The following is a 1,576-nucleotide window of genomic DNA, read 5'->3' on the forward strand; positions in this document are numbered from 1 at the left end:
TTCGGTCTGTTTCCTCCAATGTGAGACTCGCTAACCATCCAGCAAGCTTCCTATGCCACTTCGTTTTGTATGCGTGGGGTACAAAAGGGTCTTGTCTATCCCCTTTAAACTTGAAACTCGTCCCATCTAGTGAATAGGCTGTCACCATCTTTCGATGGCAGTCTATGACAGCTCGGTGCGCAGTCAACCAGTCCATCCCGAGTATGACGTCAAAGTCCGTCATTTCGATTACTCGTAAGTCGCATGTTAACCACAAGTTCGATACTTCTAGTTCGCACCCTTTACAAATTAGTACTACTGAAATCTTACCCCCTAATGGTGAGGTCACATGCATAGTTGTCTTTAGAGATTCAGTTTCTAATCCAAGTGTAGATACACATGCGTCAGATATGAATGAGTGCGAAGCTCCAGAATCAAATAGTGCTTGAACGCATGTAGTATAAAGAGTGAGGGTACCTTGGATTACTGCAGGGTCCATCTCCTCTTCTGTTCCTTGCAGTGCAAACACTCTTCCAGCATTGGGCTGGATTTGCCCGTTTGATCCTCTGTTCTGAAAAGGGCGAGTTGGCGGTTGGTTCCACCCACCACGAGGCTGGTTCTGTCCTCCGGGTTGGTTACCATTCCAAACCGGCCTAGCTTAATTCTGATTCTGATTTCCAAGTCCTGTAGTCCTGACCTGATTTTGCGGCGGTCCTCCATAGTTTCCAGCGCCATTCAACCTATGACAATTCCTCTTGATATGTCCCTCCTCCAGGCAGTAATAACAGCGGTTGTCTAGATTTTGATTCTAGGGAAGGGGGTTGCGGATTGGTCCAAGATTAGGGTTTAGGCCTCGGTTCGGTGCTTGGATCTGGTTCGGATTAGGGTTAGGGTTTCGATTGAACCTTGGATTGGGGTTTCTCTAAGCTGGGTTGGGTTGTATCGGTTGAGGGCGAGCGTAGTTTTGGTGGTAGGGTTGAGAGGTTAGGGTACCCCGGTTGGTAGGGTTGGTGCGGATAGGTCCTCCAACTGTAGGTATTGCCTTCTTTTGCTCACGACTCGTCTTGAAATCCACGTTTTCTCTCTCCATCTTAAGTGCGCATTGCACCACTTGTGAGTAGGTGGGAAGTGTCTGTGCCATCACTGTTCGGCGTGTCTCATTGAGTCCCCACTCAAATTTTCTTGCCTTGTCGTCATCAGTAGGTATGATTGTTATGCCATAGCGAGACAGTTCTTCAAATCGTGCTGCGTACTGGGTCACGGTCATTGTGCCCTGCTCGAGGTTCATGAATTCCAAGGCTAGTGTTTGTTTGACGAGTGTTGGAAAGTACTTGTCAAGGAAAATTTTCTCGAACCTTTCCCAAGTCATTGTTCCAACATCATGGGTGTTCTTCATCAAGTTCCACCAATACTGAGCTTCACCTTGCATCTGATAGGTGGCTAGAACAATTCGATTGTTGGCTTCTTGAATATCTAGGGTTTCAAGAATTTTCTTGATTTCTTCCAACCAGGCTTCCGCAGCTGTGGGGTTAGGTTCTCCTTGAAAGTAGGGAGGGCGACGCTTGTAGAATTCATTCAGTGCCTGACTTCTGGTCAT

At 47.3% G+C, this 1,576-nt stretch overlaps 1 protein-coding gene across 1 annotated transcript; it reads right to left on the minus strand.

Annotated features, from left to right (window-relative positions):
- Positions 1 to 901: 901 nt before the first annotated feature.
- On the minus strand, positions 902 to 1,576 carry LOC131317058 (uncharacterized). The gene has a single exon (XM_058346638.1). The coding sequence runs from the start codon at positions 1,574 to 1,576 to the stop codon at positions 902 to 904; it is 675 nt and encodes a 224-aa protein (XP_058202621.1).

Source organism: Rhododendron vialii, chromosome 2a (assembly GCF_030253575.1).
Source record: "Rhododendron vialii isolate Sample 1 chromosome 2a, ASM3025357v1".
Taxonomy (NCBI): Eukaryota; Viridiplantae; Streptophyta; class Magnoliopsida; order Ericales; family Ericaceae; genus Rhododendron; species Rhododendron vialii.

What these genes read in the sequence shown, in the direction of transcription:
- LOC131317058 (XM_058346638.1), bottom strand. Translation starts at nt 1,576, where the DNA reads ATGACCAGAAGTCAGGCACTGAATGAATTCTACAAGCGTCGCCCTCCC.